The sequence below is a fragment of the Sycon ciliatum genome, chromosome 6 (genome assembly GCF_964019385.1).
Source record: "Sycon ciliatum chromosome 6, ocSycCili1.1, whole genome shotgun sequence".
Taxonomy (NCBI): Eukaryota; Metazoa; Porifera; class Calcarea; order Leucosolenida; family Sycettidae; genus Sycon; species Sycon ciliatum.
In genome coordinates this window covers 18686974-18702213 of record NC_088648.1, presented here as the reverse complement: position 1 = coordinate 18702213, position 15240 = coordinate 18686974, and the positions used below count along the sequence as shown (strand labels likewise).

Genomic DNA, 15240 nt, shown 5'->3' with positions numbered 1-15240 from the left:
AATACTAAACAAAGTGGGAATGATGACGCTGTCATTTCCCTCTTACCCTGGTCTTGACACCGACCCTCATGCGCAGTCAGTACTTGTGCTGTTCCTGTCTGCGATATCCTAAGAAGAGGTTGGTGAGACTTCGGGGATACTTGGGGAATTGTGTGTTGCTCCCTACATTGGAGCTCGCGGTAAAATTAGTAATATTTGTTTCAGGCATATCTACAATCATGATTGTGTTACTTCAACTCAGGAAGTATCTAAAAGTAAATTTCCCAAAGCGCACTAGTAGATGCACACAGTACTGTTTTACCAGCGAGCAATGTCACCACCTAAGAGGAATCCGCAGGTTACTGGGCCGAGTCGCCCACAAAAAAACACATATCATTGAACCTCAAAGAAGATGAGTTAGTTTGTACATGTATTCTTCAAAATTTTCAATAATAATATGTTATGTACCGTTTCACTCATTGTATCATCCCTATTTCAAAAACAACACTTGACAGAGGAAATTCGTTTGACGTAAAATATACCGAAGGATGTACCCAGAGTGCTGACAGTGCTCAACACCACAAACACCACAAAGGCAGAGCGTAATACACAACAGAACAACAAGGTTGTTCTGTTGTGACGTAAGATATAAATATTGTGTCACCAACTAGAAAGCAGGCGCAAATGTCACCGCCAACATTACTACCTATCATGCCAAAATAGAACAGAAATTTCAAAAGAAAACGTTGCAAGAAAGTCACTGCTGACTGCTGCTTTATCACTTCATGATTCAGAAGGCTAATGTAACGAAACCTGCTACTGAACGCAGCAGAAGAGCAATTGCTACATGGGGCATAATTTCCTGCACCGCCTAAATCAAGGAAATCGAGTTTGTACGCATAGTTACTTGCAGTCTTGCCTTTTGTGAAAAAGAAAATTTAACAAACCTAGGAGAAACTGACAAAATATCAACTTCGCGTTCTTCTTTTTCCTCTCTATTATGCTCTCTTCTTATTTTGCTGCACGCACCCCAACCCCTCTCCCCTGCTCCAAGGCTATGCATAGTTGATAAAATTTAGGAATCCTGATAAGATCAGCCAACAGGTTAGCGTCAGCTTCATCACCACACAAATGCATCATAGCAAGACGGAGGCGAATGCTACTGCCCCTCATAGGCGGGAAAAGATTTCTGAAAAATAATTTCCTCTGCAACTCTAGGAGGAAACAATTCGATGGATTTCCGTACTTTTTATTGCTATTTTTCACTCTAGGAGCGGCTCTATGAACTCAAAGCTGGCTTTCTTCAACAAGGACTTCTGAGGCAGTTCCTCGAGGAATTTCTGCACGGCTGGAGCGTTGGCTGCCCTTTCTCCATCGGCAAACAGCGCCTCGCTGAGTGTGGGCGATGGTGTCAGAAGCATCGCAGCATAGAGAGGGTATTTACCGAAGAATGCCTGAAATAGCCTGGGACACTTGCCATCGGTGGCTCTGGAGAAGGAAAGTACACCAACAGAGATCAATGCAGATGTGGTATCATGTGTTTTAATGTGATAATTGTGCACACTAGGGAAGATCAGGGGCGTAGCGTAGCCCTTTTCAGCCTGCTTCGTTAGGTCATGTGAAGCGACACAGTGTACAAAATTCACCCTACTTTCATATCTGCAGTGAAGGATACTGGCTAAGCCAGCTCATTTTATTCGGAATTTTTGCGGTTAACTGCACGACGAAGTATTCAACGAGTCAACAAACATGCATCTTTCCTGAAATGGCAGGGAGCAGCAAGTTACTTGTTACTACGCCGTGCGGTCACTTCACACCCAGGAAGCAGTGAAACACCAGAATTTACATGCTACTCCGGCTCCCTGCTTCACACTGCGCTGTGCCAAATGCGCATTTGCATGCAATGCAGGAATGCACTCTTGTGCTCAAGACGGGACTCTCAGCCCGCTTTGGGTGTTTCGCGGACATGGTACGGCAAACTTTAGCTGCTTGTTTGGTTCTCCGTATAGCCTCTATTGTGAGACGATTTTCCCTGATGATAGTCTCAAGAAAATCGATTAGGAACAACCATTTTAGATACATGTATTCTCATTCATCATTTTGTAATGTCCGCTTCACTAATACTATTAATCGCATTAATTTAGCTGCTTTGTTTGCGAAATTCGCAATATGGCGTTACGCGCCTGAAAGAAGCTCCCAACTTACACAGGAACTACACCATTCTAAAGAGTGCACAATATTATACATACATGCATGCAGTTGCATTAGAAGAGAGTAATGACGGTTTCAAAGAGTACTCAAAGCGCCATGGTAACTGTTTCTGGACTTAAAAACCACCAACACAAGTTTTGCTTTGTCACGACATTCTTGGTCGATTGTTGTCTTTTCTTCAGTGTTTACTACTAAGTGTTAATTTGATAGAGCGAGCACTGATCTCCTTTTTACAAATTGTCCTACGATTAGATATGTCATCAGTCCTCATAACCAAACTGAAAAGCCACGGTGATTAACTGAAGTGTGAAGCCAGACTCGCATTGCTTGTAATTTTGCTGATTCATCATCATAACCTTCTCTTCTAGACAACAATCATTCCACTCATCGTTTTTGAACAATATTTTTCTATCTATAGTCACACAAGTGCAAGAAGGTGCTGTTGCCAGTTTTTGAAGCGACTTTGAAAGTATGTACATGAAAACAACTATTACCATAACAAGCATTCTTCAGTAGCCATCAAACATACTAGCTGGAATGCAAAGCCCGCTTTCATCACTTTACGGATATTGGCCAAAAATGCATTCATTTAACGTGGGGTTGGTATCCATATCCAAAGTTGGATTCCAGTTTTGAGATGGTTCTACTTAGATTTTCAATGTGAATTATTTTATGGTTGTGCCCCTTGATCTTTTGATTACACTGAAATCAAATTTTCTCAAATTTGGCGATTATCTGGTTTTGTATCTCAGCTCTTCCACTGCAGATCAAAGTCGCATTGGTTTGTACTGTTACTGTTCACCCTCACCTGCAGAATACGCCGGTCAGTTCGTCAGCACGTTCAGGTGTCCAGGAGGGATCCGTCGGACCCGACCATACGCCCTCCACTCTGTGAGCCGGGTGACGCGGCTGTAATACCAAGATGTCGCCCTCGTGCACGCCATTGACGACTCCTGTTCGCATGCCAATGTACCGCACCTGCACATGGTAAATAAAAAACGCAAATCATCATATCCGTTCACGATGGGAACTCATGACGGCCGCTAACGCCCGATAAGCCCCAGCGGCTGATGCAGCACCTAACGGGAGGGGGGGGGGGGGGATTGGATACGTCTCAGAACCCCTGGCACAAGTGCCGAGACACCCCTACACAGGGTGAATACAAGTAAACGAAACCGAAGTCCTCCCACTGTTACAATCAATTTGCAGTGACATTGAAAGAAACGACCCGGCAGCCTACTTAGATGTACTGTACGGTGTGGCAGTGCAAGAATGCTCTACTTTGAGCTAACCGCAGCTCTACTTTGAGCTAACCGCAGCTCTACTTTGAGCTAACAGCAGCTCTACTTTGAGCTAGCAGCAGCTCGACTCTGAGCTAACAGCAGCTCTGCTCTCTAACAGCAGCTCTACTTTGAGCTTCAAACCAGTTGTTTCGAAGCCAGCACCCCTCAATCCATAGACGCCACTTTGTTGACACGTTTGTGTGAGGGATGGGACTAAAGCCTTTTTCCTTTTGTTATATTTTGCTTCAAAATAGTTGGAGTGATCAGCACAACTGAGATGATTGAACAGTAATCATCATACATGTAAAGTGTACATGTCTGGTCAGTGTAGATGGCTCCAAAAGGCTAATTATTCAAATTATTTCCCTTTCATAATGATATGAGGCATCGGCAGCAAGAACCGGGGTCCTGGCGATTTTTCAAAATGCCAATATTTGCGAAAAACCGACCCGATGTCGTTTTTTTTGTCACAACGATCAAAGCGGAAAGACTTCTTGCGCTATGGCTTTGAAAGTGCTTTCCTCTTGGTGGCTTCACTATAATTTGTTGTCATCCCAGTTGTAGTTTATCCGCCAAGCACTTGGGACGTCCAGGTAGGCGTTTTCAGCCACCATGGAGGCGTTTGCGCTCTGGGTAGCGTCTGCAAATCATGCGCTCAAAAGAGAGCGGAACGAATAATTTCTTGGCGGAACGATCCCGTCACAAATTCTTGATGGAGCACGAGTGACTAAAATATTTGGCAGCTGGATCTCCAGAGATACTCAGCTGCCTGTGATAGTCCCCCACAAGAAGAATCAGGTGAAAGTGAAGAGGTTTCGTTCAGATGACAAGCCATCAGCGGAGGCAGCGCAGGTGATGAGTTTGAGAGCTCCGTAACACGGAGTGGCGACACGGACAGCAGCGCTGAGAGTGACGAACGAGATTCAGTACTCCGTGGCGACTATTCGCAGCTGGATAAGTTGGTGAGATACGGAGACAGCCCTGAATGAACTAAACCTTACTTGATACGAGATATTTTGTGAATATAATTGTTGCAAGTATACATGCACGCTTGCGGTGCGCATGAAATAATTTAATTTGTCACAGTATATTGCATGTATCTACGACCTGCTGTGCGTAGGAGAGCAAGACATGCTTGGTGGATGTATCTGGCTTGGCCCAGCATGCATATCTGGTCTTGTACTAAGTAGTTGCAGATTCTTTCCAGCCTAGTAAAATGTCAGTTGCTTGGCTTCTTTCTGTCTGACAAGTCTGCATACAACACCAGACCTGCACATGACAGGGATTGAGTTTTCAAGTAACATTGCAGCAAGTGCAGGCAACAATGTTACTATAATATCAACTAGAGTACTCTGTGCTTCCCTCAAGACCTATAGATATGGTAAATTATTCTCAACCACTCCATTAGAGCTAGCTGTAACTACGTTCCATTTTGTTTTTTTTGGTGACCATTTTGTTGACCGTCACCCACCATTTCGGGCGTTCTTTTTACCATCTTGGAAGGTGCCCAGAGCTCCAAAATTTGGCCCATAGATCACTCATTTAGTGGACAGTTCAAAGCCATCAAAAACTCATTTTCACCAAATATCACTTAACCCTGGTTTTTGCTGCCCATGCCTCATATTAACTTTATAGCTCCTTTCAATTGCAATATGAACATAATGTACACATCGACATAGGGCATGAAAAGAGCTTCATTTTGATATGGATACAAAAAAGTTAAAGGGGAAGTCCAGTGAAAAATTTAAATTTCAGGGTCGGTAGAGTTTCGGGCGCTGAGTCGAATGGCGTTGATCCCACGTGTTTCCGACAAAGCGTTCTCGATATATTTCCGTTTGAAAAACTGAGTTTCGGGAGCTGCGGCATGACATCATGCCGCCGCGCCACACCCTCCGCAACGTCATAGCGTGCAGCTAGGTCAAAAGGAGTGCGTAAAAGCAATAGTGGCAGTGCTACTTCAATGATTTGGCGGCCGATAGTAGGTGGTGCAAGCGACCCCGAAGACGTAAATCCTTGTGACGGTGAGGATGCAGCCATGGCTGACCTTCATGAGTTCGGCCTGGGGCTGAGAACCTCGGTATTCAGCTGAAAAAATGGCCGCTCGGGCCGGTCAAGAATGAGCGCTACTGAGTTTCCGACTGATGAAGAAGCAGCAGCTATTGGAGACTAGGCTGATATAATTATCAGATCGCTGGAGAGCAGAGTTGCCAAAATGGAGAAGAGTGATGCGAGTGCTCTGAATGTTTTTCATACCGATTCGCTTAGACTCCAGTAGCCTGCCACATGGTGATGTTTTGGTGCGAACTAATTACTTGGTATATTTCGGACTACTCAATTGGAGAACAGTGCAGGCTCTTTGAACCACTAGCACGACTCTTCGCTCCCACCGCTACGGGATCTGAAAGTTCTAGGTCCGGGAGCTGTTCGCTGTTTTGTCGCTTGTCACGGTTGTGCACTCATCGCTGTAGCATAAAATAAAGAGGCGGAAACGGAAAACTAAAATTTTCTTTCTCAAAGCACAACCACCAGCACCGGCAAGGAGAAACGCACGTTCTCTGACTACATGACTGTACAATACGACTGATACGAGTGTAGAACATGACAAGTCCGTGTGTTGACTGTACTAGTTTTCTGAGACTTGTGACTCGAGTCTTGTACTTGTAGCTACCCCAGCACGGCAGTGTGCGGGAGTAAGTAGTTCCGTGTGTGATGATTTTGTTTACTACTCTACAGCTAGCAAGCACGCAGCGCATTGCTAGACTAGAGCCGTAGTCCCGTACATGCAGTCCCGTACATACAGTGCATGCCGACGGAACAAGTCCAACTCGGAAACGGCTAAAATACGGAAGATCTAAAATACGGAAAAATACGGAAAATCACAGGGTACGTAGTGTTTGTAACACTGAATCAAATGGTCTTGGTCCGAAGAAGCTGCGACAAACGGTTCCCCAATCGAACGCGCTCCGAATATGGCCATTTTGTACACAACTAGATGGTGTGGCTACCTGCCTGCACACTGTGACGTCATCACCTGGATATGGGTGATGCACGCTCAAATTCGCACATGTTCCATTGGGCGTATCTGACGAACTATAGGCCGCAGCCTCCTCGGACAAAGACCATTCGACTCAGCGCACCGAACTCTACGGACTGTGAAATTTAATTTTTTCACCGGACTTCCCCTTTAATATGGGCTCACATACATTGAAATGGGACTTCGGGTATAAGGATACTTCACGAATAAGGACACTTTTCTGATACCCCGCAGAGTGTCGTTATTCCAAAGCGGATTGTATGTTCTTATGGTAGTAAAATCTGTCAGGCGAAAGAGAATCGTACTAAGCAGGTGTACGTCTTAACCGGGTACGTACTAAGTGACTTCTATTGTCTGTTTAATAAGAGGAACGTGTATCTAATAACATCACACTCGGAATGGACTGAATGTATAATGTATGTTTACCTTGAAGTGGAATGCTTGTGGCGCTACGCCGTTACTGCTGCTTCCCAGCGTCTGCAGAATATCTGCGTCCAGGTCCATGCCCTCCAGGCTGGTGAAACGACAACCCAGCCATTGGCGTGCAAGCTGCAGGGATCTCTCCAGCTCCGAGCAATTGCCAATGCCTACATTAGCCGACCCATCACAGACGATAATGCTGTCAAATGGGGAGATGGGAAATTCACAGCATCACGAAAACGTACCCATCAACAACATTATCTGTTTTTGCCCATCATACTCAACATCATTGAAGTTTTCTCGAACTTGGGATTGCCTGCTAAACCTCGGGCCCACCCGCCAATCCTATGCTTCACAATGGGCAGAGTGGATGCAAAAGTCCGCATTTTTTGTTAGATTTTGACTTCTGACATCATCGCTTTCAAGCCCTATTCCAAACTCCCTGTAATAATGGTGGACACAAACAGTAACTTCAAATTCACAATCATACATGCGTCGTGGACGGCCAGTGGCGGATATGGGCATTACCTACTCTCACTACTACTATGCACAAAATAGTTTGCGAGCAGCAGCCAGGAAACTCACAATTTCGATCTCCTCTTCAGCAGCGGTAGCAGGCCAAGGTTTTCGGTATGGCCGCCATCCGATACGTTGACGGTGACGTCAGGATACGTGCCACACGCCGCGGAGCAGAGGACTTCTCTGAACATCAGTGCCAGTGGTGAGCTGGTTATGAATTTCCTGAAGACACAGGATCAGGAATGGGACGCAGAGCTGTTTGTCGTTTATGGCTACATGCAAATTAATCCGTATTGAGAAATCTCGGGGTTTCCAGTATATCCTGGGTGTGACGAGCTAGTGGAAAACAGCATCCATACGATGTATGCAATACTGTTTGCTTAGTTTCTTTGTTGCATCATTCAGGGGCGTAGCAGGGCAGTGGCGAGTGGTACGACCGGGGATCCGGGGTTGTCACCCTGGGAGAAAAATATCGGATTTTTCGGCCAACAGGGTACCTTTTCTAGCACTCTACAGGCGCTCTGGGCGGACCATCCTGGACGAAAAGTGGTACGACCATGGTCATGCTGGTTGTACCGTGTATGACCGACCATGGTAATACTCGTCGGAGACACATGCGAAGACAAACACCAAATAGGACACGGGCATGTAGGGACGACGTGCCGATGTACAGAGCGCAACTCGACCGACCAGAGGTCTGGGTATTAGCGTTGCAGGTCAAGTAACAAAGACAATGTTTTGGCGCAAAAACAAGAGGCATGTGCCTCAGTTCCAAAGCGAATCAGATGCTTTGGGGAGACATAACAGGGAAATCCCACGTCAATGAAGATTACACAGTCGGTTTTTTTACTAAGTATACAACCTACTTGTCAGAAGGGGAGAAGACAACAGAGTATACAATAACAAAACAGCAGGGAGAGTAGGGGCTGCAAAGCAAGCCTGTGCTGGTGAGGCAAGCCCACAACACCGACCTATGGTCTCGGCGTTAACGTGAGCTTGCGCGGTTTCTAACAGTCTGGACGTCTCGGGAACTCCTCTATACTCCATAATCCCATAATACCTTCAACTGAGAGTGATGCGCACTTACGTGGAAAAAGATGCTATCCACTCTGTCAGCGGATCACTGAACAGTATTCCTTCACTGTTCGGCACCGTGACTATGACGACGAACCCCGTCCACAGCAGCTCTAGAAACACAGACACTGCTGGTTCTTGTAGCTGACTGGGCGCAAATAGGTGTATCCACAAAACACTGCCCAGAGCGAATTGGATGACAAACGGAGACAGGAACTGCAGCATGGGTAATGCAAGAAACAAGTGAAACGCGATTAGCTACATCAACTTACAGGTGCATATGTCCACATTCACATGCTCATCAGATAACACACGACATGTTAGTTTGGGTGAACATGTACATGTACATGATCATTAAATGCATTGTATCGAATGGAAAGACACTTACCGTACTCGAGTGATTAGAGCCCTCTCCCGAACAGGGCCCCAGTCTCTAAGAGCCAGTTAAAAATATAGTTCTTTTGCCGTTTCTGTCGACTCCTGACAGTTCACAGCACACTTTAGGCTTTGTTTTCTTTGCCTTCTCTGGGTTTTTTTAATTGCTGGATTCCGTAAATGTACTAGCATTGAAAAAATAGCGCTCTCTCTTGAATTGTGCCCAATCTGTGATGGACATTGAAAAAATAAGGTCCCAGAGGCACTAATCGAGCGGGTACGGTATACAGCTTACCTAACATTTGTGAAGTACACGCCATAGCATGTATCATTCCCTTCCTAGATAACATGGTTCCAATTCCATGCATATCGGCTACATGGCGCTTGATTCCCCTGCCCATCCAGCACTTTCATTGGTAGAAATGCCTCACCTGTACAACAGTGTTCTTGATTCCAAACCCGGTGAACCAGGTGGGAATGTTGGCATCAAAGCGTACGCCGAGAAAGATCAACGCTTCACGAACGTAAGCAATCAAATTTGAGAAAGCACCTGAAGGAGAATAAAAATGACAAGCCAGTTATTACCACAGGTACATGTATAGGTGTCGCCCTCATCTCTGAGAGTTGCTCCCCATATCATCATTGGCTGCATAATAATAATATTATGCAATGAGAATGAGTTGATTTTTAGAAGGATTGGGAGAACGTCAAATTCAAAGGATCAGTCAGGTAAGTGAACTGCCTGAAAAGAGAAAAAATGTCAACCTCACCATGACTCAAACCCGGGGCCTTGCTTGTCATGAGAACTGCACAAACCATCTGAGCTATGAGACCAGGCCGAAATTAAACTGGTGGGTTGGGTGGCATACACGTACAAACCCGCACACAAACAACTATCCACACACACACACACACGCACACACGCACACGCGTACACACACACGCGCGTACACACACGCACACGCATACACACACACACACACACACACACACACGCGCGCGAGCACACGCGTACACACACACACTTTTTCTCTCTCACAGACACACACACACGTACAAACACCTACCTGGTGATGGCGAGAGAAACGCTGCGCTGATGGTCATCACCATACTCAACGACAGGCTGTGCGGAGACATGTCCAGGTACTTGCTTTTATCTGATGTCGACTGCGAGATTATGTCAACCTACGGATATCACAGAGAACATGACCAACGCCTCCTTTTATTCAGCTGGTGCCATTACATCCTCATGTGCAATGAATGAATCGTACGGAGTGGCATCATAAGCACTTGCTTACTTTACACTGAAAAGTATCTGCGATGACATCAGTTCCGGACACTGTACTATAAACAGTTAACTCGTTCACAAATAGGGAATGAGTGCATCGCAACAAGCCAGGGTTATGCTTGGAGTGTACTTGCTATAGAGCTCACCAGTTTTGGCGAAATCGTGATCAGCTTGTAATCATGATCATGCTCGTCAAATTTCCAGTTGTTCAACGTCATCTGGCATATCCATTCTGGTTCAATATCACCTAGCTGACCCATGGGCAATTCTTCTGCAAAGCAGTAACATTCAAACATTCCAATAATCTGTTAATGGAAACGAGAGATCTTGAAAGCACTGTGCCCTCGTTATGCTTTTTTGCCTAGGTCATCATGCATGTTTTTCGAACAGATGGAAAAAACGTTAAAAAAAAATAACCGATAACAGATTGATAAAGGAAAGGTCAAGAGCTCCGCTTTCCAGATATGTAAAGTTCTTCGCAATAGGATAAGGATTGACTGAACAGCGACAAAATGAACGCGGAAATCAAGGCCTGGAGCGATCGCAAATTTCTTTATTCATAACGTCGCTGTTTGTTGGAGCATGCCAAGGGATTTCCCTTTTCCCAGCGCATGCGGTATGGACATCAAATGAAGCGCGTGGATCTCAGCTTTGCAGAGCAGTTTGAATCGTGAAAATCGGTTGAAATTGAGCAAGGAGTCGAAAAGAATACTTGATTGAGTTGTTGTTTCGTTCCGTGGTATGGTGAGCCAATTTAGAGAGGTCGTGGAAGTGGCCCTGATGAGACTATAGAGCTGAGAGCGGCAAGGATGGATCTTGTTGATCCTGATCAAATTTTGTTCGGAGCATTGCGCCCAAACTCCACCAGAAGAGTCCGTGTGCTGGACTGCCAGTTGTTGTTTTTTTTGGGGGGGGCAAGCCAGCATGAGAGAGTTAAATAGTCACTATGGGCAACAATGTGATGTGTAATTCGAAATAATCAATAATTGTTATGTCGTACACATAACTTCATGTAGCCTTGGATGCGGTTTGTACCAAACTTTGATGTAAGATGACAAAACACTAGGACAACATCATCACTGATCTGTCCCAGCTCATAAGACTTCATGCTCTTTCAGATTTGGAGGTCCAAAAACACAGGAATATATTATTGTGGACTTGGCAATGCGATTCTAAAGACAGAAGAGTGCTATTCAGAACGCCTTGCCACTCCGTGCTCTGCAAGCTTCGTTCAGGACAGTTTTATGTTCGAATCAGCTGCATGAAGGAGTCATCATCTCCAGTGCTGCTCAATGCAATCCGATCGTGTGGCTCAAGTTTGCACTCTGCACCAGTGTACAGATTTAGGGCTGCGCAGAGCCTGGTATGACATTGACTCTATTCATCGGATTTCATTGAGCAGCACCCTGGCTGTACTGAAACACCGAATTGTGTTGTTGGTGTGGGGAACGAGGTTGGCATGAAAGGATAAATGCATGTGCTAAAGAGTTTGTAGGTCATAAGTTTGCCTCGCATGTCCGCATTATACCCGGCTATACGAGCGCGTTGAGAAACACAACCAGCTTCAGACGTTTTGCTCGCGCCAGGCCATCACCATGCCTGGGATACCAGGGCGGAAGATGCAGCGCCTAACGGCAAGGGTGAGGTGGTAACTCTCACAACCAATGCCCGACAAGGGGGCGAACCTCGTTAGCTGCATACAAGTTGTGCGCCGTTGTCACTTTGTAAAATAGTATGCATAGCAAATCATCGAATGAATGCACGCTTTACTACAGCAGAGATAATAGATAATGTGTTTTATGGGCTGCAAGCAATTGCCTTACTTCCTTTCATATCTTGTGGTGATGACGAGGATGCCGGATTCGTATTGATGTGTGAGCCTACTGGCAGGAATCGCTCCAGCCACGGTGTTCCCTTGCAACCATCTGGATGATAGAATGCACCACGGATGACATTCCTACGAGAACGTGGAAGAGACGCATGCGAAGAGTGAGTAGTCGCATATGTAAAAGGAGCTAGGAAATTGCTGACCGTAAGTTTCTAAACAAGAGGATTAACCAACCGACTGACATTGGCAAACCCTAAAAACACACTTAAAGCATTCACTATACAGTACAAGTGGGCACCAAAGACCAGCCTGGTCAGTGTTCTCCCACCTTGTGTACTCACTAGCTGCCAATACATCACCGCAAGAGGAGAGAATCCAAAATGTGTTTCAATCTAAGTTAAGTGCCGACACCATCTCACCTGTAGTACTGGAAAGCCCATCCTTGCTGGTACGCAAACAGCATGGGATGTATGGTGAAGAGTAGCAGAGTCACACCGATACTCCAGTCGGCCTCTTGCACCACCTCTCCAGTGGGTGAACGACGATACTCTCCCTGGTTTCAACAGATTACAGATAACAGAGAGGTTGAGCACTACGTAAAGTTGAGCACCTTTACGATATGGGCCTATAACACAACGAGAAATGTCAAGGTTTCTTGGCCTCGTGAGAGGATCACCAAAGTGATCATCAATTTTTTGGAAATCTGAATCCCAGGCCTGTAGACAATGAACTGGCCTGTATTTGCTTTGTCCGCAGAGCTAATGGTCGTGTGAAGTATCATGCCGTGCATTGTAGAACCAAGGATTTTGCACTTGTGAGCACATACCGTCATGTGAAAGGCCTATAAGCGGGCGTGAAAACGCAGTGAATACACGAGTTTGCACTCCGCTTACGGAAAGTTGTCTACGTAGACTACCTAGAACGGAGGTGCATCGTAACTGGATTGGGTTACAAATGTATGACTCACTCCCCCAGGTCGACCGGGTCATACACTGCACGTAATTCGAAAACTCTGTATGACGGAACACAGATCCGCATGCAGCGTGCGCAAGTCTTTCCGCAGATCGACGACGCTTTTTCCTAAAGAAATTACGTTATGCGGAGCCTGTCTAATCTCATTTTGCTAAGACAAAGGTCAAATATATGCATGCCTTTTACTTACTGGGAGTATGTGACTGCAAAAATTAATATAATGGAAGTGGAACTCGGATTAGATGTACCCATGGGCAATAGCCAAGTGGACATAGTACCCGATCTACTTCTTATCCCCACATACATCAATATCAAGGTGTACACCAATGAACTAGATAACGCATAAAATAAAAAGAATAAAGTTTTTTATAAGTTCACACTAAAAGCAAAGCAGTGTACATGTTACCAAAACACATACTACCTGAGTTCCACAGTACTTTTAAATATCTCTCCGCTTGGCAATAGTGTATAAGTTTGACGTGCAAGACATATCGCAACTAGACTGTAAGTTCAACTTTCAAGTTCAATTGTACAGAAAGGCAAGCAAGCTCCCACATGGCCACTGGCCAACTCTGTACACCATGTTAAACTTCAGTATGATGTTGTTCGTTTGTTCCGCAAGACAAGAAGCCCACACAAACGCTTACCTGGATAGCTGAAGCTGCGAGAAGCAAGAAGACCATCAGGACATTTGCCCGTCTTTCCTCGGCAAACTCAGAGAAAAGAAGGTGTACCATTGCAGCCAGTACGCCTATCAGGAGCAGGTAGACATACCATGAAGTCAGCGTGCACAGCAGGTCGCCATCTTCAGATTCCTTCAGGTGGTTGCAGCTTTGCAAGCAGAGGTTAGAAAGTTCCATACTCTCATACATCCAGCATACCTATGCAGAAAGCAGCAGGCACATGCACCAAGCAACATCACCACAAGATATTACGTTACGAGACGGCAAATTCCTCCAACTAAAGGATGAGCTGTTGCACTTCCCCACGTTTTAGCAGTTCTGCAATAATGAAGTCATGTGCAGCATCTCCACAGTACTGTTGGATTTCAACAAACTGGGGATCAGCCCCGTAGCCTACATGTAGTCCCTACGAAGTACCCCCCCCCCCCCCCCCCACCTTGCTACATGTAGTAAATTCATGAGGTCGGATTCCTCTGGCCAGGAGTCCAGGACTGTACACCGTCACGTCACTACTTACAGAGCACACCAGGAGATATCGCACCGCTGCTATGCCAAGTAGGCTGGAGAGCAGGTGTCGAAAAAGACCAGTTGGCAGCATTGCTCCCAAGAGGCGCTTGATAACGGCAAGGCTCAAGCACACAGATGCGCACACGACGCTCGCCGGGATCGATTTGCCTGCGCACCCTGCGCCACTGTCGACCAGGAGGCTCTCTAACGTCGGACGGAGCATCTGCATAGCAGTCGCGACCAGTACTGACTTCACTGGCAGGATAGCCAGCGGGCACACCACGCAAGTAAACCAAAATATGGAAAGGCAACACGAGAACAGGTCGAACGCTCCCAGCAGTGTGCTTTGCTCCAGCCGAGTGAACATACTGACTAGGCCCAGAATTAGTTGCGCGAAATACTCCTCGTGCCAACTGGAATCCCGATCGCCCTGCGACTGTCGAAATATCCAATCCATGTAAGAACTAGCAATGTATCCGCCACCGCTGACCGTACTCAGATAATCCACACGGATGTTCGATGCAAGTAACTCTTTCCACGCGCCGGCTGCGAACATGGCAGCTCGAGGGCCGCCGCCAGAAAAGCAAACACCCACGTTAGCCCTGTGGCCAGTGAAAGTGAGCGCATGAAACTTGTGACTATCACGCCGTCTTCGTGTTCGCAATCGCCGGAGTCGTGCCGATTTTCCAGTCGGGAGAGTCATTCTAGAAGAACGGCTTTACAATGAAGCACGAGCATTTCAAACCAGGACTGTGAACAAGAACAAAATAGCGGACTGATAGGGTAGAGCGAGGTTTCAGCGCTACAAATACATGAGTGTAGTAAGTAGCAGTAGCGCGGTGATCATGGTGATGGGTAGAGGTGATGACTGATGAGTGATGGTTCGTGCAGAAGTGAAAATGTGCTGATTGTGCATGTGGACATCCGGCCCCTTTTGACACGTCCTAGAGTAGAGAAGGAAGACCACGTTTTAGTCTGTAGCCCTACAGCTGTAGTACTCAGTAGATCTGTACTAGCCTGTACTGTGTACATGTACAGTGTACTAAGGGCCCTTACACACTACGTAC

The 15240-nt window shown here is 46.1% G+C and overlaps 1 protein-coding gene across 1 annotated transcript; it reads right to left on the bottom strand.

Annotated features, from left to right (window-relative positions):
- Positions 1-410: 410 nt before the first annotated feature.
- On the bottom strand, positions 411-15009 carry LOC135819556 (uncharacterized). Its single transcript, XM_065332785.1, has 12 exons — positions 14184-15009; positions 13631-13864; positions 12431-12564; positions 12007-12140; positions 10330-10454; positions 9963-10080; positions 9327-9445; positions 8534-8736; positions 7513-7668; positions 6934-7126; positions 2999-3168; positions 411-1467 (listed from the first exon to the last, which is right to left on the bottom strand). Exons 1-12 carry the CDS (start codon positions 14874-14876, stop codon positions 1242-1244), a joined length of 2505 nt encoding a protein of 834 aa, XP_065188857.1. The 5' UTR covers positions 14877-15009; the 3' UTR covers positions 411-1241.
- Between the last annotated feature and the right edge of the window lie 231 nt (positions 15010-15240).